The sequence below is a fragment of the Muntiacus reevesi genome, chromosome 2, assembly GCF_963930625.1.
Source record: "Muntiacus reevesi chromosome 2, mMunRee1.1, whole genome shotgun sequence".
Classification (NCBI taxonomy): domain Eukaryota; kingdom Metazoa; phylum Chordata; class Mammalia; order Artiodactyla; family Cervidae; genus Muntiacus; species Muntiacus reevesi.
Window position 1 is genome coordinate 178,994,099 of NC_089250.1, and position 24,733 is coordinate 179,018,831.

At 39.0% G+C, this 24,733-nt stretch overlaps 1 protein-coding gene across 1 annotated transcript in view; it reads left to right on the top strand.

Annotated features, from left to right (window-relative positions):
- The window catches only part of LOC136160334 (cytochrome P450 3A24-like), a 33,894-nt gene that overhangs the window by 795 nt on the left and 8,366 nt on the right, over window positions 1-24,733 (top strand). The window contains exons 2-10 of the mRNA XM_065923840.1: window positions 3,090-3,183; window positions 5,033-5,085; window positions 7,401-7,500; window positions 9,198-9,311; window positions 9,568-9,656; window positions 12,657-12,805; window positions 16,719-16,846; window positions 19,716-19,782; window positions 23,141-23,301. Coding sequence (XP_065779912.1) covers window positions 3,090-3,183; window positions 5,033-5,085; window positions 7,401-7,500; window positions 9,198-9,311; window positions 9,568-9,656; window positions 12,657-12,805; window positions 16,719-16,846; window positions 19,716-19,782; window positions 23,141-23,301 — 955 coding nt within the window. The remainder of the gene's footprint in view (window positions 1-3,089; window positions 3,184-5,032; window positions 5,086-7,400; window positions 7,501-9,197; window positions 9,312-9,567; window positions 9,657-12,656; window positions 12,806-16,718; window positions 16,847-19,715; window positions 19,783-23,140; window positions 23,302-24,733) is intronic.

The following is a 24,733-nucleotide window of genomic DNA, read 5'->3' on the forward strand; positions in this document are numbered from 1 at the left end:
ATATTCATTTTTTTCACCTTTTCTTTCAACCTCTGGATGGGTTAGAATCAGTGTACAAATTTATTTTCCCTGTGATTCGAAATCTGCTAAGCCTACAAGAGGCACAAGCCCAGAGTCCAATTTGGGTTTTAAGTGTTTTTCCTCTGTATAAGTATGGCACAGGATGTTGAGTCAAAACCAATTCCTTTCAATGTTAAGGTTCTGTTATCATGCATTAGGTTGGGACAGGAGTTACTTCCAGTGAGGGATTAGAGATACCCCTACAAATCACATTTGGGTTCTGTCCATTTCATTTTCACTAAGTGTAGGAAATCATGATGACATGTACATGGGTAATATTAACCTCATTTTAATTACTTGAAAGAAATACTAGGAATTTAAGGTATTGCAGCAACATATTCTCTGTCTGATATTATAAAATTAATCGGTACAGTTTAATTTCATTCTATTTAGGACTAGATTTAAAAAACTGATACAAGTATTTCCAGCATGTGTTTTTTCCCTGAAGGATAAAACAGGACTGTTGTCCAGTACCTAGAAAGGTCTGTAAATAAATTCACCCTCTAGGATAATGCCTGGAATATGAATCTAGTGTAGTAAAATATTCCTGTGATATATGTTTTTAAATATACATGTCCAGGAAGATGTTTTAATCTTCAGGGCAGATGAGTATACATGCGTTGGAGCCAGTGATGATATGAGAGGCATCCAGAAAGAGATCAGGATGGAGGGGAGAATATTCCTCATTCCTCAGAGCAGAACCTCCCCCCACCCCGAGATTCTCCTCAGACCTGGTCCCACAGGAGGTCAACAGGGTTGGCATCTCATCTGCTTGAAGCCTGGGGACAAGACGCAATCTCAGTCACACTGTGTGTGGTCTATCTGACAGTGGGGCTGGTACTAGCCAGTGTCCCCACCAGGCAAACATCCCTGTAGCCTGAGAAGGTACTGGTGCAGCCAGAAATCAGCCACTGCAGGCAATGCTCTTGTTATGCTGACACAATGTAAAGACTATAAAAATGTTGGCTTTATCTTTAGCCCCTTCCTTTTTACCCAAAATAGCATTACTGCACCAAAAAGTGAAAAGCTAGAAAGAAGCCAAATAATTCACTCAGTCCATCTGCTGCCTTGGTGGAACCAAGTGAATTTAGACACTAGACCAGATCTTTCTGTGGGACCTGTGTTGCCAACATGGTCACTCAATTGCTTGGCTTCACTGTTGAGTTCATGTAGCACACTGAAGGTTCAGAAGCAGAAATTGACTTGCCCTGTTTGTGAAGAGAAACAGGAAAGCAAGACAAACAAAAGGGGAGGCAACTGGGGTGGGAATTGCCCTGGCCACGCCTTTAGTGGCAGTTGGTGCCCACACCTCCACCACTTGCTCTGGACGAAAGAGAGGTATCGCCAACTGCGCTTGGACGATGTACCTCTGTGTGCGCTTCCAGCATAGGTCCTTCCGTGACGTTTTTTGGGTTTCTCTTATCACATATTGTGAGATTGCTGGATTTATACAGAAATTTGAATCTGTGCTACCTTAAAGGCTACCTTCCAAAGAAGGAGAGGCAAGATCTTCATTTAATATTCTGAAGTTTTTTATGGTCACTCATTTTTTGTCACACAACGTGTCTTTTGTTCTACATGGGAAGGTAACTGAAGACTGGGAACCCCAATATCTCTTTGTTGAAAGTGCCTGTAGGGCATTTTGAACCATTTACACACAGCATACTTTTCAACCATACCTTACTAATTTGACTCTACAGAGTTAGCCTTGGAGGCCTAGCAAGTTCACGTTTAAATCATTGATGGCAGTCTCTTCCTTCAGCCTTTTTACCTGCACTCTGTCATCTCTCAGCAACACCAGAGTGAGCAGGCTTGCAAAGATCTAGAACATGGAGTTGTGGGCTTGCACACATAATACATAAAGGATAACCTGCAGGCAGGCCTGCCATAGGGAGCACCAGGTTAACTGGTTTTTAAGATAGTTGAAGTGCAGAGGCTTTGTGATTGAGCATCTTTAGAAAAATTAGTGTATTTCAGGCACTGGGCTTAGCAGGTGGTTGGAGGACCAGATACCATGAGGTGGGGAATGGTCTGGAGATGGATCCTTTAGTCATTGATTCATTTATACAGTTTCAGGGAACAAAAACGTCAATCACTACAACTTATTTGTAATTCAAGTCAACCAGATTGCCTGACAACAGAGCCATGGGTGTAGCTGATAGGTACTCAATTTCTATGATGGCAATGGAAGCCTTGAACACAGTTTTCATTCTACAGATAAGAACACTGTGCTTGCTTTAAGGCCTGCTCTTGAAGATAGAGTTAAGAAGAATCAGACCTTAAAATGAGGTCAGATCATGGAGGGATCTCTGATGCATTGGCCACTTGGTGGGAAGAACTTACACATTGGAAAAGAACCTGATGCTGGAAAAGATTGAGGGCAGGAGAAGAGGGCACAGAGGATGATATGGTTGGATAGCATCACTGACTCAATGGACATGAGTTTGAGCAAACTCTAGGAGATAGTGAAGGACAGGGAAGCCTGGCATGTTGCAGTCCATAGGGTCGTAATGTGTCAGAAATGACTGGGTGACTAAACAACAAAACATCAGAGGAAAGGAAAAGGATGAGAACAATGCCAAGGTAGAGTCTAGTAACTCTGTCATTGGGTGGATGCAGATAACCAGAATCTCATGTTTGATACAGAAAAAGAAAGTTTCCACTTTGTATCTAGAATGAGAATCTCTAGACCATGGAAGAGTCAGCTTACTAATGAATGAATTTACATATGAATGAATTTTTTGGAGGAATTTTAGCCTAAACCTCTCAGGAGCTCTGAAATAGTAAACATTTATCAAACATTCACTCTAGGATTGGGACCATCAGGATTTCAGCTGCTATTTATGGTCTCACTGTGAAGGAGGGAAAGAAGATGAATGAAAGTAATTTTTGCTTTTGGAATTGCTGGTATTATTTATCACCTACATGTTACTTCTCTAGGCTGATGGTTCCAGTTCTGAGTCAGTGAGTAGCCAGCTCCAGCACTTACTCCACAATCCCTGACCTGGATTTTCTCTTTCACTTTATAGATATGGAACTTATTCACATGGACTGTTTAAGAAGTTGGGGGTTCCTGGCCCAAGACCTCTGCCTCTTTTTGGAAACATTCTGTCCTACCGAAAGGTACATATTGCTTGGTATCCATTTTTTGCTTCTTATGGTTGCAAATCCCAGCTGAGTTCCATAGTAAAAATTCTCCTCCTCAGTAGGCAGTTGTCAGTTTTCGTATTTCCCAGAAATGGCATCGTAGGCCCCCCCTACATATGCCCTCTTTATGCCAGGCCTCTATTGTCAGCTGTTAAGAGCCTCAGGTTTGCCTCCTCAGACAGTCGAGCTCTCTTGGCTGAGTCATCACAGGACTTGAAGTTCCATCTTGTAAGCTTTGTGAAGAGGATCTCTATGCCAGGTGCAGATTCCCAGGAAGGCACAGCCCTACTAATTGTCAGAGAAAAGCATGAAGGGATGCCTTGTTGTGGCTCATTAAGCAGCACATAGTAGAGTCAGATGTGTCCTGTTGGTTGCATAAGCTCTGGGTAGCCTTTTTTCTCCTTTCTCCTGAATTACTTGGATGCTTCAGTTCTAATGTATCAGGTAATTTGCACATACTTGGATTCTCTCAAGAACTGCTAATGCCTACAGTTTTTTCCCCATGTTCTACCTCATCTCTTGCTACACATGACGTCTTTTGGGATATAAAAAATGGGCCAAAAGCTTTCTGTTTTTCTTCTGTGCCTTCAAAGCAAGCAACTCATGGGTGAGTTTGAGCAGGGAATGACTGTAACTGAGGCAAGTTTACCTATTTACTTCAGATATTTACCAGTAAATAAGTTGTGGAGTGTTTTTCTTTTTTTAAATAAGGCAGAATCACATACACAAAAATCACTAGAAAGGATATGATTTGTCAAAATTATTAGAAGTTTAATTTAACTGAAAGGAATGTACCAGGTGGCAGATGGACTGTGAATTCTGATATTCATTCAGCTCTGATGCCTCCCCCAGGGCCCTGCCCCTGAACTGAAGGTCGTGAGCTGCGTTCCGATGTCGTTGTTCAGGGGCAGAACCCTGTGTGCAGGCTGCCCTCTGGCTCAGGTTTCCTGTCCTGCAGGCATGAGGCTTGTTTCTCAGATGCTGATTCTCCCAACTGAGGTCTTCACTGTCTCATTATTGCCTCACAACTTCCTGAACTTTTTCCCATCTGAAGAAGTAGTAATTTCCTCTTCACCTTTCCCAGATGAACTCCTTAGTAGATGCACCCCAACCCACATTTCTGAGACCTTCGTTTACTTGTTAAAGCATTAAATATCATGATAGAAACTTAGGGACAGGCTTTTTTTAAGTTATAGAAGTAAAAACTCAGGCCAGGTGTTTAAAACACACTATTCTTTGTATATTTGTAGCATTGCCCCATCTTTTCTGTGTTGAGCTGGAAAGCTAGAAGGCATGTTCACTTTGTCATTCATTCAATCACTCATTCACTTTCTCATGGAACATACACCCCTTAGACTTCTTTAAATCTGTGAGATTAGAAGACATTACTGGTGCTTTAACTTCCTTATTCTGCTAAAATTCTAGAAAGAGCTCATGAGATAAATGAAAAGGCTTTTAAACTAGGAGATGAAAGTGTGTGTAGGAAACCCTTACTTCCCTCATCTCCAGTTTTCTCACACGTCCATGGTGGATTAGAGATTAAGAGATTTTAGACAACACATGCACAAGCAAAAAACCTTCAGGATGACAAGGAGCAATTAGTATTCACTGATGGGGTAAGTGTTTAGTATCTATAATATTCAAAAAAAATTCAAGAGTGATTTTAAATTTTCTGTTACAAATATCTCCTCTATTTTTTCTCCTTTCCCTTAAGACATTTGTGAATAAGAACTTCCCTCCAACTGCCAGTGAAAAACAGTAGTTTTATGATTAAAGCTAAGGTTCATACAGTATATTAATAATATAATATTGTTTTTCCTTGTAGGGTGTTTGTGAATTTGATGAAGAGTGTTTTAAAAAGTATGGGAAAATGTGGGGGTGAGTATTCTGAAAACTTCCATCGGACACACTTGTTACAATAGTCCTCCCCTCCCCCGGTGGTATGGAGGGCAGTCTCAGTCCAGAGCTTCTTGGAATGAAGCCACATGTTGTAAAGCTTGCAGGTTTGTTCTATCAGAGATCCTGGAGGCCACAGGTATCCAGGTCCGCAGTCTGAATCAGGCCTAGAGAGTCACAGGTCGTCACTTTTCTCCAGACTTTGAGTCCTAGGGACTCCTAGCATCCCTTTCTCTCCAGGATCTCACTCTTCCTTCCCTTTTCCATTTTTCTCTCCTTAGGTCACCTTTAATTGCATAAAATGCATTATCCAAGAACATTCTAATATGTGCTCATAAATGTATTATATGACTCTTTCCCACATGACTCTCTTTTAATTTAAACCCAATATCCTTTATTTAAATTCTGGATTTAATATGTCCTTTTGGAAAAAGAGATGAGGGTTATAGGTTAACATAATGGGAAATCATATCTGCTCAGCTTTTTACTTTTTCTGCATGTATGGAGTTTGTTTGTTTGTTTGTTTTTTAATTTTTAGGTAAGATTTTCCAACAGAATTGTACTCAATGATTGTTTTCTCTACTGTTTTTCTCTGACTTTGAGGAGATGTAGGGTATATATATCTAGCCCAGAGTGTGTCGGGTGGACTTTAGGAGCTGTTGGAGGTTTGGTGAGCAGAGGAAGGGGTGTCTTGTGGGGCTTCGTTGTCAAAAGCAAGTGGCAGAGGCTCTACCTGTCCAGACCTCTTCATCTTCTCTCATCAGGCCCTCAGAAACCATGGGACCCTGTGAGTTGCCATGGCCCCAGACGTCAACCTGGTTGAGTGGAAAGAATCCATAGCACTGGGACGCTCCTGGCCCAGCTCCAACTGCCCCTCCAACATTTAGTACTTGTAATCTCTGGATGGAGTCCCTTTTTCAATGTGGATCCCAGTTCTCTTTTTAGAAATTGGTTCTCTTGCTTGGATGTATGAGGATCACCTGGGAGAGCTTGTTATAAATACAGACTTTGACCCCACTCATCAGTGCACAGAATCACTCTGATCTGAGGTGGGTTCAAAAATCTGATTGAACTGTTAGTGAGAGAAATTATTAAGGCTGGAGTGACATCATGAATATAAAGGGTCACCCCAAACCACTATCTCTTCTCCACCCAAGTGTTGTTGCAAAACCATGATGGGAAGAAGGGAATCGTCCGAGTAATAAGGTGGAAGAGCAGATTAAGTGCCTCCTCAATCCCTCCTGTCACTGCTTCAGCTCTTGACACCCTCTTACACCATCTGAGTTTTAGAACAGCTTTTGGATATGGGCAAAAGTAAGTGCAGTGTTTCTCTGTGATTTTTATATGCAATCACAAAATGATTTGAACTTCTTCTGTGGAGTTAAAGGAAGAATAGGGAACATGTAGAAAATCTTTCATTCTAGCCATTGCAAGTGATTGACAGGGAAACCAAAATGTCAGAAGACAGATTTACCCAGAGTAAATCTCATGTCAGTGGCCGATTCCCGTGAAGGGACATCCTGACAGTCAGGAGATCAGGTCAAACAGTGACGTCTCACATCTGAGGAGTCAGCTTTGTGTGATAGGTGGGTCAAACGTGGGCCTGCCATGCTGCTGACAGATGTTACCTACATGAAGCCTGAGGCCCACGGGACCCATGAAATGAAAAGAAAATATTTAAAAGCTGAATTATACATGCTTCTCAGATTTTTTTTCATTCTCTTTTTTCTTTTGTTCAAATTATCCTGAACTTGATGCTACCAAGGATATCTCACTATTTAAAATTTTTCCTTAAAAAATGTAAACTAATAAGCAAATTTTAGAAAATAGGAAAAAAGAAAAAAATCTTTCATAATTCCACTGTCACTCGTGGAGCATTCTAAATCTTCTTCCATTTGCAGATATATTGTTACATATTTATGATAGATGTGTCTACAGTTTTCATCTAATATTATATGCATTTTCATGCTTTGGGTATATTTTCAAAAATGACTGAGTAGATGGTCTCCCCTTAATTATTTTTTAATTTTCAGATAATTTGCTTCCTTCATTTATTTTCTAACCTAACTTCCTTCTTGATAATGAAATATATTAAACCTATAAAAATTATGGAAAATGCTATAAGAAATACCCATATACCTATCACTTAGAATTAGTAGTGTTTTCATGGTATTTTTAATGATGACCTTAGAAGGATGGATTATGTAATGTTAAGATAAACATCTGGACTTCCAGGTATGGCTCCAGCTGCAGAAAATGGCTCCTTAAGTTTAATCAGCTCTGTTTTCCCTACACAGGATTTTTGAAGGTAAACATCCTCTGTTGGTTATCACAGATCCAGACGTGATCAAAACAGTACTAGTGAAAGAATGTTATTCTGTCTTCACAAACCGGAGGGTAGGCATCCATTTTTTAAATTTGCAATTTGCTTCTCAGATATGCATTTTGGAATACGTTATAAATTCACAGGATGTTGTCAAAAGAGAAAAATGCAGAGAGGTTGGATGTCATGTACCTTTCGTCCTGATTCCTCCAACGGCAATACTTTGATTAATTAGAATACAGTTTCAAAGCAGAGAACTGACATTCATACTACCCACAGATTTTGCACATGCCCAGCCAAGAAGATCGGGGCTGGCAGCCGGTGTGGATCCTGGGTCTCAGGTCATCACTGGCTGGTGCAGCTCTATTGAGGGTGGAAGGAAAAGACAGGGATCAGGCAATTGGAGTCTGCTAATGTAGAACCCTGGGGAGTGATCAGCACCAAAATTTTCAGAGGTTTTTCAATGACTATGCTGGCAGTTGGTTTCATCATAGCAAAGTTTCTGGGGTTTTCTGCAGAGCAGGATACAGAGAACCATAGTCACGCCTGCTGCATGGTTGACACTGGTAGTCCCTGCCCTTCTTCTTTGCTCTTAGTTGTCTCTAGATGTCTCAGCTCTGCTCATCTCTGGGTGGGGTGAAAGCAAAGCAGGTCATTTGTGCAAACTTCTGAAAGGCTGGAGAAACTGGTCACTGATCCTGTTCTCTCTTTTAGTCTCTTTTTTTTCCCAGCAAGGGAAAATGTCTCAGGCTGGGGAATTTCCTCTTGATGCTGAGCAGTGCTGGCCTAAGGGAAGGGATGATGTAAACAAAATGTAGCTATTCTCCTTACTCTTTCTGCAAGTTATTTTCAAGTGTGCTCTGTTATTTTGCTGACACTTTTTTGACCTACTTTCATTTACTGTGAGCTGTCTAATTGTGAGACAACAAAAGCTGGAGTCTCCTACTCTGATGATGAGTCTATCTTGGAGATGTCACTTTGGTATTTCATCATTAAAGTGATATTAGCTGTAGGTCTTTTTGTAGATGCTCTTTATCAAGTTGAGGAAATTTTTTTTGTCTTCCTGTTTTGTGAGTTTTATCATGAATGAGTGTTGGAGCAATCTATTTTAAAACAAAATATAAATTTAAAAGATTGAGGAAATTTTCAAATAGGCTGGCTTCATACACATGTCCCAAGCTGAAAAATAGAGTTGTCTTCTTCCCTCTTCTATTCCTGGGGGAAAATGTAGGGGAAAATGTTTTCCATGTCATTGCACAGTTTTTTTCAGAATATGAAGTAGATCCATAAACTTTTGTGTAGTTAATACTACTTAAAAAGCCCCCACCATGTCAGCACGTTCCTTTTTCCAGATGATCAGGCTGTAAATATATGTAAAGACCAAAGTAATCTGAGGCAAAATGCAGTCTGCCATGGCTATCTGGCTGACTGTCACCAATCCCTTCTCTGCATAGTCCGGGAAGATGAACTCGATCTTATTCCCCTCTATCCCCTGGAAGAACCCTTTCTGTACTACATGGTCATTTGCGTTTAAAAGGAGATTGGAATATGAAGGCTGGAAACACATCAAGTGGCTGGATGTCTCTTCCGCATTCACAGGAACCTAGGCATTCAGGATAAATGTTTATTGTGCATCTAACATAGGGCCTGGTACTAAGTAGACAGTCACTAAATATTTGTTGAATACATTGTTCCCAAATTATTAACAAATTTTCCACAACTGTTGAGACTTCCAACACTTAGGTAGGGTAAAATTTGCTTTCAACTCTAGATTTTTGGCCCACTGGGAATTATGAAAAATGCTGTTTCTGTGGCTGAGGATGAACAATGGAAGAGAATACGGACATTGCTGTCTCCAACCTTCACCAGTGGGAAGCTCAAGGAGGTAAGAGAAGAAGAGGGTTTTCCATAAGCAACTTAAAGAATAGGGTAGAAAATAAATTCAAGCAGATAAAAACTGTCCAAGGAGTGGTGTGCCAAATTTGAGTTTCCTAAAGTGGTTTTTATCTTCACATCCTAGAAGAGACATCGTCAGATTCAGAGTAAAATGTCACTGAAGGCTCCATGCCCCTGAAAACCAGGTCCTTCTAAAACTTGAGTGTCCACATTTAACTTCCTGCGCTGTTGTGTTTTGTGTCTAGATGTTCCCTATCATTAGGCAGTATGGAGATGTGTTGGTAAGGAACCTGAGGAAGAAAGCAGAGAAAGGCGCGTCGGTCGACATAAAAGAGTAAGTAGGGGTGAAGCTGCTGGTCCTCTGAGCGCCACTGAGCCCCTCTGTTGCCTGCCTTGGAGCCAAATTCCCACTGCTGAGTTACTCTAGTGACCAAATAGAAGTAGGTGTGTGGTTTCCAACTCCGACTGGTTGGCCAAGAATGAGTGGTGGCTCATGAAGGTATCAGAAGGTATCTTCTGTGTACATGAGCCAGGGTTAACTTATCTGCTTGACTGTCACCTTGGATATTCTGGGAGACAAAAATACACAGTGTGGCCTTAAATCAGGGAGCATGATGCCTCCATCTCTGTCCTGTTTTTTTCAAGATTGCTTTGGCTATTTATGGTCTTGTATGTTTCCATATAAATTTGAGGGCTGTTTGTTCTAGTTCTGGGTAAAGTACCACAAGTCTTTTGATAGGAATCATGCTAAATCTATAGATTGCTTTTGGTAATATGGGCATTTAGGCAATATTAATTGTTCCTATCCATGTACATGGAATATCTTTCCATTTGTTTGTATCACCTTCAACTTCTTTTGTCGTTTTATAGTTTTCATAGTATAGATCTTTCACCTCCCTAATTAAGTTTATTCCTCAGTGTCTTATTCTTTTTGATGTGATTTTAAACAGGATTGTTTTATCATTTTCTCTTTCTGATAGTTCTTTATTACTGTATAGAAAAGCAACAGTTTTCTGCACATTAATCATGTACCTGCCACTTTACTGAATTCATTTATTCTAGATTTTCGGTCAAACTTCAGGGTTGCCTATATAAAGTATTATTTCATCTGCAAATAGTGATAGTTTTACATGTTTCCTTCCAATTAGGATGACCTTTATTTCTTTTTCTTGTCTGATTCCTGTGACTAGGACGTCCCATAGTTTATTGAATAGAAGGAGCAAGAGTGGGCATCCTTGTCTTATTCCTGATTTTAGAGAGCACTGGCACAAAAGAGATACATATCAATTGAATAAAATTGAGAGCCCAAAATAAACCCATATACTTAGAATCAGTTAATCTATGATAAAGAAAGCAAGAATATACAATGTAGAAAAGACAGTCTCTTCAATAAGTGTACTGGGAAAACTGGATAACTACATGTAAAAGAATGAAAATAGAATGTTTTCTCATACCCTATAGAAAAAAAAACTCAAAATGGATTAAAGATCTAAATGTAAGTCTGGAGACCATAAAAACATACAAGAAAGAATAGGCAGAATGCTCTTTGACATAAATCATAACAATATGTTTTTGGATTTAACTCAAGGCAAAAAAAAAACAAGAGCAAAAATAAGCAAATGACCTAATTTTTTACTTTTATCTAATTGAACTTAAAAGTCTTTTATGCAATAAAGTAAAATATTGATATGATGAAAAGACAGCCTACTAAATGGATGGGAGAAATAAGTTTCAAATGATGTGATGATAAGAGGTTAGTGTCCAAAATATATAAATGTCTCATACAACTCAAAATCTAAATAACAAGCAACCCAAGGAAAAGTGGGCAGAGGATCTTAATAGACATTTTTTCAAGGGAAGATATACAGTTTAAAAGATGTTCAACATTGCAAATCATCAGAGAAATGCAAACCAAAGTCACAAAATCAGCCAACACCTGTTAAGTCTGGGTGAGGATATGGAGAAAAGGAAACCCTGGTACAAGGTTGGTTGTAGCCGCTGTGGGAAACCGTATGGAGGTTTCTCCACAGTCTTAAAGAGAACTATTGTCTGTGTTCCATCACGTCCCACTCTCTGTGACCCCACAGACTGTAGCCCGCCAGGCTCCTCTGTCTATGGGATTTCCCAGGCAAGAATAATAGAGTGGGTAGCCATTCCCTTCTGCAGGGGATCTTCCTGACCCAGGGACTGAACCCAAATCTCCTGCATTGCAGGCAGTTTCTTTACCACTGAGCCACCCAGGAAGCTAAGAACTGTCATATTATCTAGCAGTTCCACCCTGGGTATACATCTCGTGAAAATGAATACACTAAAGGTACATGCACCCCAATGTTTATATCAGCTTTATTTACAGTAGCCAAGATACAGAAGTAACGTAAGTATCTGTCAGTAGATGAATGCTTAAAGAAGATGTGGCACATGTTTGTATACACACCGCCCCCCACAAGAAATATTACTGAGCCATAAAAAAGAATGAAACTGTGCCATTTACAACATTTATGGACCTAGAGGGTATTATGCTTAATGAAATAAGTTAGACAAAGAATGACAAATGTTGCATGTTATCATTTATATGTGGAATCTAAAAATAAAATGAATAAATATCAATATAACAAAACAGAAACAGAGTCACAGATATAGAAAACAAACTGGTGGTTACCAGTGGAAAGTAGGAAGGGGAGTGCAAGATAGGGTAGACGATTAAAAGGTCCAAATTATAACGTATAACATAATTGTGCTACAGGGATAGATTGTACATAACAAGGAATGTATTCAGTATTTAATAATAACTTTAAATGAAGTATTTAAAATCACTCTTCTACACCTGAAACTAATGTGATATTGTATATCAACTCTGCCTTTGCACTAAAAGGGAATCAGCTCTGAGTACGGATTCTGTGGTGAGGTGAGACCCACATCAATGTCCCCTTTCTTGACTCCCCAGGAAGAGTGAATTTGCTCCCTTTGTTCTGCTCAGACACAGTCCTTATACACCTTTTATTACCCATAGTCAAAGCACACTACTGTGCTTTGTCAGATTTTGGGTTTTATCCTTCTATGACTGAGCTCCTTGAGTTTGGCGGTGGGGGTTCCTAACTTGCCTTAGTGTCCCCATCCCCCCAGCACAGGGGAGGTTACGTCATCCACATCTCATACACACCTCAGGAGTGAGTGAGAACAGCAGACAGTCTTTCATGATCCAGCAGGTGGTTCTGAGAGAGTGTGGCTCTTGACCTGTGTTGCCTGGGCATCTGATTTTCTTTTTGACTGTGTTGGATATGGGTAGTCAACTGGTCCCAATTGTAATTGTCTGTGTTTATCTTTCTCTATTCAGGGTCTTTGGGGCCTACAGCATGGATGTGATTACTAGCACATCATTTGGAGTGAATATTGATTCCCTTGGCAACCCACAAGATCCCTTTGTGGAGAATGCCAAGAAGCTCTTAAGATTTGATATCCTTGATCCACTTCTTTTCTCAGTAGGTAAGTGCCCTACTACATTTCTTTTTCTGTATTTCTCCCTCCGTCCCTTCTTCCCTCTTGTTCTTTCTTCCTCCCTTCCTCCTTCCTTCCCTTCCTTCCTTCTTTTTCATAGGTTTATTGAGATATAATTCAATACCATCAATTCACCGATTTAAAATATACGATACAATGGTTTTTACAACCTAAGTGTCCATGGATGGATAAAGATAGAGGGAAAATATATATACACACACAACAGAATACTATTCAGTCATGAAAAGAAAGGAAATCCTGCCATTTGCAGCAATGTGTCTGGACCTCAATGGAGGGTATTGTGCTTAGTGAGATAAGTCAGACAGAGAAAGACAAACACTTACATGTTGAATCAAAGGAAGAAATCCAAACTCATAGAAAAATGATGTCAGATTTTTGGTTACCAAAGATAGGGTTTGGGAGATAGAATTGGATGATGGTGGTCAAAAGGTACAAATTTCAGTTATTACTTAAATCAATAGTCCTGGTATAATTTGCTTGAGATGGTTGGATGGCATCACTGACTCAATGGACATGAGTTTGAGTAAACTCTGGGAGTTGGTGATGGACAGGGAGGCCTGGCGTGCTACAGTCCATGGGGTCGCAAAGAGTCGGATACGACTGAGCAACTGAACTGAATTGAACTGATCCTGTTGTCTCAGCACCACTTATTGAAAAGACTGTTTTGTCTCCATTGAATGGTCTTAGAAAGATTTTTAGTGTTCAATTGACCATAGACATGTGGTCTTACTTCTGTATTCAAAACTCTATTCCATGAATCTGTATGTCCATCCTTAGGCCAGAACCACTTTGCCTTGATTAATGTAGCTTATGGTAAATCTTAAAATCAGGAAATATGAGTCTTTATAACTTTATTATTTTTTTCAGGAATGTTTTGTCTTCTATGAGCCCCTTGCAATTTCATATGAGTTTAATCTAAGATAGTTTCTTCAAAGAGGTTAGCTAGAGTTCTGAAAGGAAATGCCTTATGTCAGTCAATTTGCCATCTTGACAATGTAAATGTTCTGATTCATGATCATGGCATGTTTTTCCTTTACTTGCATCTTCTTTAATTTAGTTCAACAAGGTTTTGTCATTTTCAGGGTGTAAATTTTACATATTTTACTTCTACTTATTCTATTCTTTTTGATGTTATTATAAAACATATAATATGTTTTTTTTCAATGTGTTGGTTGTAGCCACTGTGGGAAACCATATGGAGGTTTCTCCACAGTGTTAAAGAGAACTATTGTCTGTGTTCCGTCACGTCCCACTCTCTGTGACCCCACAGACTGTAGCCCACCAGCCTCCTCTGTCTATGGGATTTCAAATTTTTCACATTTTTCAATGTGACTTTCAGATTATTTTTTGCAATGTACAGAAATACAATTGATTTTCTACTTTGATCTTGTATCTTGAAACCTGGCTGAACTTGTTTATTAATTCTAATAGGTTTTTAGTGACTTCCTTAGGATTCCCTGTGTACAAGATCATGTTATCTGATATAGTTTTATTCTTCATTTCCTATATGGATATACTTTCTTTAATTTTCTTGACTAATTCTTCTGGTTAGAACGTCAGGTACAGTTTTGAGTAGAAGTGATGAAGAAGGCTTGCTTGATTTATTCTTTTTTTTTCATTTATTTTTATTGGTTGGAGGCTAACTACTTTACAATATTGTAGTGGTTTTTGCCTTATTCTTAATGTTAGAGAAAGCCATCCAGTTTTTCACTATTAAGTATTAGTGTTAACTGTGGGTTTTTCATAGATTCCTTTTATCAGGTTAATGAAAGACCCTTCTTTTCTGGTTTGCTGAGAGTTTTTTTAATCACAAATCTGTATTGGATTTTTGTCATATGCTTCTTATGCACATATTAGATAATTGTGTGGTCATTGTTTTTTACTCTGTTGAAATGGCATATTATACAACCTTGCATTCCTGGGATAAAGTGCACTTATATATGGTGTGTACATCTTTGTATATATTAGTAGGTTCAGTTTGCTAGTATTTTCTTGAGGATTTGTGTATCCATGGTCATAAGATACATTGGTCTGTAGTTTTCTTTTCCTCTACTATCTTACTCTCTTTCTCACACCAGGTTAATACTGATCCTGAAGAATGACTTTCAAAATATTCTGTCATCTTCTATTTGTTGGATGAGTTAGTGAAAAGTTGATATTAATTTTTTAATTATTTGAGTAGTATTCAGCATTGAAACCATCTGCACCTGAACTTTTCATTGTCAAATTGTGGGTAGTTCCTTGATTATCAGATCAAACTTTGTGTTTCTTACAGGTCTATTCACATTGTCTCTTTCTTTTTGAGTAGTTTCTGTTTAATATTTTTTCCAATTATTTAAATAATGTTAATTGGAGGATAATTACTTTACAGTATTGTGAGGTTTTTGTCATTCATCAATATGAATCGGCCACAGGTATACATGTGTCCACCCCATACTGACTCCCCCTCCCACACCTCTCTGCACCCTATCTTTTTGGGTTATCCCAGAGCACCAGCTTTGGGTGCCCTGCTTCATGCATCAACTTGCACTGGTCATCTATTTTACATATACTGTACATGTTTCAGTGCTATTCTCTCAAATCATCCCACCCCCGCCTTCTCCCACTTAGTTTGAAACTCTCTCCTTTACATCTGTCTCCTTTGCAGCCCTGCATGTAGAATTGTCGGTACCTTCTTTCTAAATTCCATATATATGCATTAATATACAGTATTTTTCTTTATCTTTCTGACTTATTTCACTTGTGTAATAGGCTCCAGGATCATTCACCTCATTATAACTGACTCAAATGCATTTCTTTTTATAGTAAGTAATATTCCATTGTGTATATGTACCATAATTTCCTTATCCATTCATCTGCTGATGGACATCTAGGTTGCTTCCATGTCCTAGCTGTTGTAAATAGTGCTGCCATGAACACTGGGGTACATGTGTCTCTTTCAGTTCTGGTTTGCTCGGGGTGTATGCCCAGCAGTGGGATTGCTGGGTGGTATGGCAATTCTATTTTCAGTTGTTTTTTTTTTTAATTTTTATTAGTTGGAGGCTAATTACTTTACAATATTGTAGTGGTTTTTGCCATACATTGACGCACACATCCACATACATGGATTTACATGTGTTCTCCATCCCGATCCCCCCTCCCACCTCCCTCCCCATCCCATCTTGTATGGAAATACAAAATCTTCATTACTTTCTTCTTTCTTCTAGATTTAGGTTGAGTTTGCTCTTCTTTTTTCAGTGAGTTAGGGTGGAAAGTTAGGCTCATGACTTGAGATCTTTGTTCTTTTTAAAAGTAGACACTTATAGCCTTAAAGTTTTCCATGAGCAATGCTTTTCCTATGTTCTATTCATTTTAGTAAGTAATAGTTTCATTTTTCTTTATTTCAAAGTAATTCCTGGTTTCATTTTTGATATAGTATACAGCTCCTTGGTTATTTAGGAGTGTATTGTTTAATTTCCATTATTTGTGAATTTCCCAATTTTTGTTATTGATTTTTAATTTAATTCCATTATGGCTGAGAGGCACATACTGTTTTATTTCTATCTTGAATTGTTGTTTGAATGAAATGATTAATTAGAGTAGCAGACTATAGTGTGGTTTATCCAAAGAGACTCTAATCAAGTAGATAAAAAACCACCAAGTTAAGGAATATAATTCTGTTTCCTTGATCATTCCAAAAGGCAGAAGGGACCACTGGTTTCACTACTATAGTGAAGGCCCCATAAGTGGACTTGGCCTTGCTCAGTCACTGGCTTGGAAGTCTGAGCAAAGGTCACAGTGGGAGTGATTCTGATATCTTTCTCTGATAGATAGTGCAAATTATATTATACTTACTGCGTAAATTTTGATTTTTTACTCTGCTTTCCTGTTTTCTCTTCAGCACTCTTTCCATTCCTTATCCCGATCTTTGAATTATTAAATATCAGCATGTTTCCAAAAAGCACTGTGAATTTTTTCACAACATCCGTAAAAAAGATAAAAGAAAGTCGCCTCAAAGACATTCAAAAGGTAAAATCTGGTGATGGTTACACGAGGGGGTTCACTTTTTGAAAATTTATTTACCTCCACACATATGATTTGTGCACTTCTCTGCAGTTTTTAAAAGATAGGTAGAGAAGTATAGATTTTTGAACTGGGGAGTTATTAATATACCATTGTGGAGTGATGAAGAAGGTGGAGGTTGGGGAAGAAATAAGAAAATGAGCCAGAGAGTGCTGTTTAAATTTAATAGTAGGAATGCATATTAGTATGTCATTGCATATGTATTGTTGAGATAAAAGCTTTACCACTTCCATTCAATAAACTGTTAAAGGATAAAAATTAGTTTAAAAATGATTTTACTGATATTATAATTTCCCCACATGTTATACTGGTAAAGAATCACTTTGTTTCCAAGACTCCTATTTTATAGGTTGTGCAATGGAAAGCCCCATCTGTCAGTTGGTGGAGTGTATTCTGTGTTAAATTTGAGCCCTCTGCTAGTCTGGCATGGGCAGGGATCTTCTCTGGGTCATGAGGCTGCAAGCTAGTTAGCCCACCTTCACCTCCATGAGGCCTGAGACATAAGCTTGTCTGCAGGTCAGGGGAACAGAGGGTTTTGTACCCAGGATGTCACTGAAAAGGGTCAAGGCCTTGAAGATGCTTCTATAACACTGCCAATGTACTTTGCACATGTGAGGGGATTGATTTGTGTGATAATTCATTAGGAATTAAAATTGGTACCTCACTGTGGTTTTGATTTGCATTTCTCTGATAATGAGTGATGTTGAGCATCTTTTCATGTGTTCGTTAGCCATCTGTATGTCTTCTTTGGAGAAATGTCTGTTTAGTTCTTTGGCCTGTTTTTTGATTGGGTCATTTGTTTTTCTGGAATTTAGCTTCAGGAGTTGCTTGTATATTTTTGAGATTAATCCTTTGTCTGTTACTTCGTTTACTATTATTTTCTCCCATTCTGAGGGCTGTCTTTTCACCTTGCTTATAGTTTCCTTTGTTGTGGAAAAGCTTTTAAGTTTAATTAGGTCCCATTGGTTTATTTTTGCTTTTATTTCCAATATCTGGGAGGTGGGTCATAGAGGATCCTACTGTGATTTATGCCGGAGAGTGTTTTGCCTATATTCTTCTCTAGGAGTTTCATAGTTTCTGGTCTTACATTTAGATCTTTAATCCATTTTGAGTTTGTGTATGGTGTTAGAAAGTGTTCTAGTTTCATTCTTTTACAAATGGTTGACCAGTTTTCCCAGAACCACTTGTTAAAGAGTTTGTCTTTTTTCCATTGTATATCCTTGCCTCCTTTTTTGAAGATGTGGTGTCCATCGGTACGTGGATTTATCTCTGGGCTTTCTATTCTGTTCCATTGATCTATATTTGTGCCAGTGATCTATATCTGTCTTTGTGCCAGTACCACACTGTCTTGATGACTGTGGCTTGGTAGTAGAGCCTGAAGTCAGGCAGGTTGATTCCTCCAGTTCCATTCTTCTTTCTCAAGATTGCTTTGGCTATTTGAGGTATTTTGCATTTCCATACAAATTATGAAATTATTTGTTCTAGTTCTGTGAAAAATACCATTGGTAGCTTGATAGGGATTGCATTGAATCTATAGATTTCTTTGGGTAGTATAGTCATTTTGACAATATTGATTCTTCCAATCCATGAACACGGTATGTTTCTCCTTCTATTTGTGTCCTCTTTGATTTCTTTCATCAGTGTTTTATAGTTTTCTATATATAGGTCTTCCGTTTCTTTAGGTAGATATACCCCGAAGTATTTTATTCTTTTTGTTGCAATGGTGAATGGTATTGTTTCCTTAATTTCTCTTTCTGTTTTCTCATTGTTAGTGTATAGGAATGCAAGGGATTTCTGTGTGTTAATTTTATATCCTGCAGCATTACTGTATTCATTGATTAGCTCTAATAATTTTCTGGTAGAGTCTTTAGGGTTTTCTGTGTAGAGGATCATGTTGTCTGCAAACAGTGAGAGTTTTACTTGTTCTTTTCCTATCTGGATTCCTTTTATTTCTTTTTCTTCTCTGATTGCTGTGGCCAACACTTCCAAAACTATGTTGAATAGTAGTGGTGAGAGTGGGCACCCTTGTCTTGTTCCTGACTTTAAGGGAAATGCTTTCAATTTTTCACCATTGAGGATAATGTTTGCTGTGGGTTTGTCCTTTATAGCTTTTATTATGTTGAGGTATGTTCCTTCTATTCCTGCTTTCTGGAGAGTTTTTATCATAAATGGATGTTGAATTTTGTCAAAGGCTTTTTCTGCATCTACTGATATAGTCATAGCATTGACTATCAAGGGTGAAACAGATCACCAGCCCAGGTTGGATGCATGAGACAAGTGCTCAGTGCTGGTGCACTGGGAAGACCCAGATGGATGGGATGGGGAGGGGGGATCGAGATGGGGAACACGTGTGGATCCATGGCTGATTCATGTCAATGTATGGCAAAAACCACAACAATATTGTAAAGTGATTAGCCTCCAACTAATAAAAATAAATGGGGGAAAGGGGGGAATTAAAATTGGAAGGAAAAGAAGGATCCAAGTCATGGACTTTCTCTGGAACAAACAGGTGTGACAGAAGAGACAGCTGGCAACTCTTGGGCAAGGAAGCTGTTTCAAAAGCCAGAGAAACCATAAATCAGAAATAGTGAGGACCAAAAACGTGTTGACATGATGGTGGTTTTCTCTCTGAGAAACATCATATTCTCCAAGGTCTGTAGGTGAATATTAGTTCACTGAGGACTCAGCCAATACTAGTCAGACTTCTGCTCTTTAAGGGGCCATAGTCTCAGGAAAGAGGTTAAATACTACACTCCTGATTTGTCTGTGGCTTCACAAGTAACTTTCTTTCATAGAAATTTCTTTCTGCTTACAGCCGCGAGTGGATTTTCTTCAGCTGATGATTAACTCCCAGAATTCCAAGGAAACAGACAATCATAAAGGTAACCAAGGAGAGCTGGGAAGACACAGAGGTAGGGGGAAGTTCTGAAAATGTGCAGGAAGATTTCCAGGCAGATGGGAATTTAGGCAAAATTGAAGAAAGACACTTGTGCAGAAAGAAAGAGTAGACTGTGGTACTTTCTAGAAGTTTGCAGGCATAGCTCTGTTGAGAGCTCAAAGGGCAAGTATAACAAGGCTGTCATGCGCAGAAGTCAATTATGATGTGGATCACTACAGCTGAACCTCTGGGGAGCTTGGTCCCAATATCAGTTCTCAGGCTCCTCCAGACCCACCAAGTCAGAAACCTCTGCCTGGAAATTTGCATCAAGGCTTCATCCTTTCATTCATCAGGGGGCACATTGCCCCAGTGTTGGTGACCTTAACTTGGAACACTATTAAACTTGTGTTCACCGGCTTATTCTACTGTAAAGTGCAATTGTTTTTCCCTATGTTATCAACAGGTAATTTCTGGGAGAAGACTTTGAGACTGTAAATATTCTGTTCTTCTTCAAATTGTCACCCACTGGTTTTATCATTCATGGATGGTTTTTGACTGAAACCATTGTTACTATGATGATTAAAACATGCCTTTCGAAACCCATCATTCTTCTATACTTATGAGCTGATGTTCTTTCATAGGGAGAGCTCTCCATTCTCCCCCTATCATTTATTTATTTATGTCAGTATATCTCATGTACAGCTAACTTACTCTCTCATATCACTCTTCATTTTTATTTATTTTCAAATTCTCTCAGGTTTCTCCCCTGGAGCCCTTTCAAGTAGGCTCCTATGTACATTTACTTTTTCTCCTGAAAAATTTTTTCAATAGGCCAATTTTTAGCATAAATTAAAAAATATTAATTGAGTGAAGAATATAGAGTTTCCCAATATGCATTCTGCCCCCATATACATATAGCCTTCCTCAATATCTGAAGTCCATACTGGAGTGATACACTTGTTATAATCAATGAACCTACACTGATACGTTATCATCACCCAAAGACAATAGCTCACCCCGGGTCCAATCTTGGTATTGTATATTCCATGGGTTTTGATAAATGTATAATGATGTGTGTCTACCACTGTCATATACAGAGTATCCTGTATCCTTTTCATTTATCATTTTCTAAGAACTTCCTCACTTCCTAATGCAAGGCATTCCAGCTTTCTCTCCTATTTCCCCTGGAATAAGCCATTTCTCTAAGAAGTTCAGGTTCCATTTAGTGAGAAATGGTATTTAGAATCCAAAATTTGGGTTCTAGGAATATTCATTGCTACTAGGGTTTCTTTGCTTCTAGATCCTCAGTGGACAACTTTCAGAAGATCAACTACTTTTACCCAGTTGTAAAAATAAAAAAGATTTCTGTATCTACCTCAAATCACTGATATAAATATGCTCTCTCTCTCTCTCTCTCTCTCTCTCTCTCTCTCTCAAACAAAAAGATCCTGATTTGTTTTAATTCCATGACATGAACACTCCTAGATGATTAATCTGAAGCTACCAATGGATTGTTAACCTCTCAATATTTGTGATAATTTGTGATAACCTCACAAAATTATTAATTTTATAAAACTGGCTCTTGAAAGCAGGGATAAATTGACTCCAGCCCATTCTCATTATGTCTATTCCTGTGTGTACAGCTACTTATGTCTATCTATCTATTATTATCATTTATCATTTTTCCAAGTACATTATTCAATGCAATGTTCTGTGATGAAGGAAATATTCTATATCTGCTCTGTTCAATATAGTAATCACTAGACATAAGTTTCTGTTGAGGACTTGACATGAGACTGAGTCAGTGAGTATGAAGTTGCTCAGTCGTGTCTGACTCTTTGTGACCCATGGACTGTAGCCTACCAGGCTCCTCCATCCATTGGATGTTCGAGGCAAGAATACTAGATTGGGTTGCCATTTCCTTCTCCAGGAGATCCTCCTGACCCAGGGATTGAACCTGGGTCTCCTGTATTATAGGCAGACGCTTTACCATCTGAGCCACCAGGGATGTCCTGTGACGTATGACTAGTGCTACTGAAACCTGAATGATGTTATATTTAATTTTAATCAATTAAAGTTTGAAGAGTCACATATTAGACAGCACAACTCTAAACTTTGAGTATTTTGTAGTTTATGCTAACTGGGAATGAATTTGATGGTTGAATTTATCCACGATAACATCACACATATCATCATTGGGGAACTAGAACTTTCTAGATCTTTATTACACTCATTTTATATTTCTTTTTTTTTTTAGTCAATTGGTTGGGTCAGGTACCACGTTGAGTTGAGTGCTTTAAGTAACAAAGATCCTACTTCAGTCCCATCAAATAGCATGCATGCTTGGTCTCTCGGGAGAAAATAAAAATGGAGACCAGTGTATAATCACAGGGCTGTTTGGTAAGAATAAAGAAGAGCAGAAAGTGGGGGTGTAAACTGAAAGGATGACCTTCAGGCTGGAGTTGAATTAGCATTGCTAATTCTACTCCCTGGACCTAATTTTTCTGTATTTCACACTGGCCTATGTCCTTTTATGCACACATTCTTTCTTCTGCTCTTTTAATGCCAATGATTAGACTAGGATCATCACAACTCTTCAAGTCTTTTATTGATTTCTGTAGCTTCTATACATATCTCGATCATCCCCTTGAAGGCTTGTGCCCCAGGTCTTGTATCACCTGATGCCTCTCAAGGGCATAATCCATGCTTCTCAGGCTACATTGTGCACACACATCTCCACATCTCATGAAACTTCATATGTTGTTTCCATTGTTCTGAATTTGTATTAGGCTTCTAGATCCTGCTCATGCTGCTGGCCCATGGACCATTCTTTGAGTAACAAGAGTTTAGCTGTAGCCCAGTATTGTACTCTTGTGTTCCTGGAAATGTTTTGATAAAATATAATTCAATTTCCCCTATCATATAGCCTTAGTATCGTAAGTCTCTTAAATCAAGCTACACCTTAACTGGAATAATTTAAAATATTCTAGAAGAGAATGCTACTCCATTTTACTTGGAGCTAAAGTTCCTTTACAGTTCTCTAAGGGACACGCTGATGACACTGGAAATGTTAGAAGTGCTATCACTTGAAATACCCAGTTGTGTTGGTGGGGGCGTGGAATTGCCAGGAACAGAGAGCCAAGAATAGTATAGACCTGGGAAAAACTCAATTAAGACAGTTCTTGGCTTTTTCTGGGCTCTGTGAGGCAGACACAGAGTAGAAATCACTCTCAGTTTGAGTCTAAATTACTTTTACCTGATTTCCCCTAGGGATTTGGGAGTTTCACTGGAATATCTCATCATCTAAACTATGATTTTTACATTGCTAAGCTTTACCTAAAATGTCTTGACTTTCTTTTTAGCTCTCTCTGACCAAGAACTTGTGGCCCAAAGTATTATCTTTATTTTTGCTGGCTATGAGACCACCAGCAGTACTCTTTCCTTCATTATATATGAATTGGCCACTCACCCTGATGTCCAGCAGAAGCTGCAGGAGGAAATTGATGCAACTTTCCCCAATAAGGTGAGTGATGATACCCGGAGAGGGAGGGGCAAGGTGAAAGCTTAGCATGATTGTCTTCTCTCCACTACTTAGGAGGTTTTTTCCCAAAGCATAAGCATCAAATCATTTACGTCAATTCCCAGGTGGTGCAGTAGAAAAGAATCCAGACTAACAGTAAGCACTTATCTCTTTGGTGTCTGCATTTCTTGTTGTTCTGTCGCTAAGTCATTTTGGACTCTTTGTGACTCCATGGACTATAGCACGCCAGGCCTCCCTGTTCCTCACTATCTCCCAGAGTTTGCTCAAGTTCATGGTGTCTGCATATTTATCTATTGATAATGGCTGGACTTGCTGTGGTCTAGGTGTTGGCTAATCTAGACTGGCCTTAGATAAGCGGTTGGACTGACTCAACTCCACACGTTTTGCTCCTCATGTGTCTCACTCTCCACATGTCTGCTTCTCAAGGCAGTGGTAGATGTCATGAGCAAGAGGCCTAATCCAGTGGGTGACTTTCAAAACTCTGCTAACATTACACTTAGCGAGTATTCCACAGGTTCAAAGTGAGCCACCTGACCAACCTGAGTCAGAATGGGAGGGCACCACAGAGTTAATGGCAAAGGGAATGGACAGAGGAAATGGTGGAGAATTGGGACCATTAATTCAGTCTACTGCCCTGAGTAAACTATAGCCTAGGTGGAGCCTGGTGTACAAGAAAGGATATATGGTAGGAAACAGAGGACATGAATATGAGACCTGACTGGTTTTGGACAAGTCTTATGACCTTTCAAATCCTAGGTCCTTCAAATACTTTGTAGGGCCTGCATAAATTAGAGATGATATTTCTTCCCTGGTAAACCCCATATTGGGATTCTTTTGATTACAAGAAAACTGAAAGGTCACTAACAGACCGAGGCTAGCTAAGGCGTTGCATTCTCTCCTTTTTATAAGAATACTTATAATACTAGTACTATTGGCTGATATGTACTTCTTTCTTTGTATGTCTGGTCTAAATACTTTCTATTTATAAATGCGTTTAATTTTGAAGAAATTCTTTATTAGTCAGGAGAGGCTAGCTTATACCTCAATGACAGACAAACCCTGGGATCTCAGGGGCTTTCATAGCAAAGTTTTCCATCAACCCATGTACACACACTGAACATGGATTGTTAGTGGAGGATGGGGTGGACATCTCTGCTTCACAGAGTCACTCAGAAAAATGACTCAGAGCCTTCACCATCTTATAATTGCCTTATCTGGAACATGAGGCCTTCTTGTCTGCTGTGGAATAAGGAACTCAAGAGCTGCTTACTGGGTTTTCAACTGATTTGTCTCTGAACTGACATAATCACCTCAGTTCACAGCCTGTTGGTGAGGGTGATTTGGCCATAACCTCAAGTGGGCTGGGATACATGGGGCCTACATGAATGCTGGGTGAGCAGTGAGTATCTCTGCC